This window comes from Echinococcus granulosus (assembly GCF_000524195.1).
Source record: "Echinococcus granulosus chromosome Unknown EG_S00230, whole genome shotgun sequence".
Taxonomy (NCBI): Eukaryota; Metazoa; Platyhelminthes; class Cestoda; order Cyclophyllidea; family Taeniidae; genus Echinococcus; species Echinococcus granulosus.
The window spans coordinates 2,775-5,047 of NW_020170610.1; the positions used below are offsets into that span (position 1 = coordinate 2,775).

The window sequence follows — 2,273 nt, forward strand, 5'->3', positions numbered from 1 at the left end:
TTAATATATATACTTGTGCTCATAAAATGCTGTAGGCCCGAAGATCCAACTGCTACATCAATCACCATCCTGGGCAGCAGAGCACTAGTGCCACGGATAGGAGCTCTGCTATGGGGTAACGTGTGATATAATTGAATGACAAGTTGAAGGCACAGAATGCAAGTTGATATTGCAGTTGATAATGAAGTAGTGTCAAAGTGATTTTATGCTCTTCTCTGGGATACCTCTTTATGTACAAAATAAGGGCGTGGGTCATAACGTGAATTTGGATTGAGCAAGTGCAGCTTAAGCATCAAAAAATATCTTGGTTAATGATCCGTATAACGAATACACAGGTCTCATCAATTCAAGCATTTATGAAGCACTGTATCCGACATCTCCCCCTTCGGCCAACGTGTAAGGTCCCAAATAATTAAAGTGATAATTGATTTTAGTGGAACTTGACTTTCCACTTTTTATTTAAAAGTCAAGGTACGATTTTCAGGGTAAGAATAACGATGAATTCAGTTAATAAAATCTTTCTTACCAGCGGTGCCAGACATCAAAAGTGCGACTCTGTAAATGATCAAACTAAACTATGGCAAGATTTGTTGTCTGTTAAAATAACTTGATAGTAAATGGTTTCTTCTTTTATTAATGACGAGTTTTTAAAAGCTTATGGGAAAGGAATAACAAGGTTTGAAATGATGTGTATTTGTTGTTCCGAAAGACGTACTTTTTTAAAATACTTCTCGTATTAAATGAAGGCAATTTGTTTTTATAACCATTGCTTACTGAATAACTCCAAAGATATTCTCTTGAGGCGTAAAAACAAGAGTTGCGTCGACTGCTTAGCAAGAAATTTGCAAACCTTTCGAAACCAATGTGAGTTCTGCTTGCGCTGATAGCAGGCGTTAACCGCATGATTGCGTGGTTAGATAATGCAAGGGGTGTGATTTCGTAGGCCATCACATTATTGATAAGTCCTTTGACGCTCAACATACCAACGCCTTTAGACATCATATCAAATTCTGTCGGTGCTTTTCAAAATAATTTTACGTCAATGGTGTATGCTTTCAAAGGCGGAACAGCATCTCAGGGCCTGTGTGACAGCTAAACATCAATTGGGTTAATTCCATGTAAGAAGATCGCACTGTAGATTTTAATGACTAGTTTTAGTGACTTAACAAAGTTATATTGAAATCTTACAGTAAAAACACCTTCAGAGAAAAGAAAATGAATAAAAATGTATTATGTTCCTGTCTAGAAGTAGCAAACTCAATCGTGTTTCCCGAGAGTCAAAAGGCCTTTATTTTCCAAAAGAAATATATTGCCTAGGTTATTATTTGTACTGAAAGTCACTGCCCATAAATGTGAATAAATTGCTTTAGCCTCAAAAACATATCCCAATTTATATATGGTGTAGAACACTAACACTATGCTCTAATATGACAAAGATCGAAAAATGGAATTCATTCGAAATCAGAGAGTGATAGAATGTCGTAATACCGGACTACTAAACCGAAGTTTGGTACACAACTTTGAATTAAAATGCAAATGCCACCTTCTGCCAACTAACTTTGCTTGCCTTCTTTGCCTTGTACAAGCATTGCCTAGTTTGCCACAGTCTTTTCCGCAGGAGAACATTGTTGAAGAACCACCAAGTGTCTCGATGAAGGACGGCTAATTCTGGCTGCAACGGATATACCAAGTTAATGATGCTGATGATAGAAGCAAAAGCCCGTAGTTATTCTCTGAGTAGCTTCTTCTTTATCTGTGGGGCCAACGGCTATAATTTCGTCTGTCTCTGCAGCAAATCAATTAAATAATAAAAGGTTATATTGTGGGATAATCGGCTACATCAATTCCAAGAGTTTAACACCTAGTGATCTAGATATCAGTCAATTGCAAGCAAGCAAAACCCAGTGTATTATACTTTATCTAGTTAACAATTGTTTCGAAGTTGTTATTTATATTTTGCAAACTACATTAGTACTTTGAAAATTATTTCAAGAGTTAGCGCTTTGATCAGATCATGCTTTCCGTTAACAATTCAGATTCGGTCGCATTTCTTTTGAATGGTAGGTTTACCGCAGAAAAGCCTTAAACAGTAGAAAAAAGGTTCACCTTATAGCAGCTTTTATAAGTGCTGCATTTTAAAAATCCAACAAGAATCAAAGTCCCGCTTTTAGAAATATAATATACAGAAAAACCAAAATACCACCACATAATCCCGGTAATAGGCGGGTAATAACAGTTTATGGATCATCACTTTGCTTTGGCCGTGTGATCAA

General features: G+C 36.5%; 1 protein-coding gene across 1 annotated transcript; it reads left to right on the forward strand. All coding sequences in view use genetic code 11, as the record gives it.

Annotated features, from left to right (window-relative positions):
- Nucleotides 1-1,049: 1,049 nt before the first annotated feature.
- Nucleotides 1,050-1,666, forward strand: EGR_10528 (hypothetical protein; the record flags this gene model as incomplete). Its single annotated transcript, XM_024499777.1, has 2 exons — nt 1,050-1,107; nt 1,587-1,666. 2 exons carry the CDS (start codon nt 1,050-1,052, stop codon nt 1,664-1,666), a joined length of 138 nt encoding a protein of 45 aa, XP_024345803.1.
- Nucleotides 1,667-2,273: the final 607 nt, after the last annotated feature.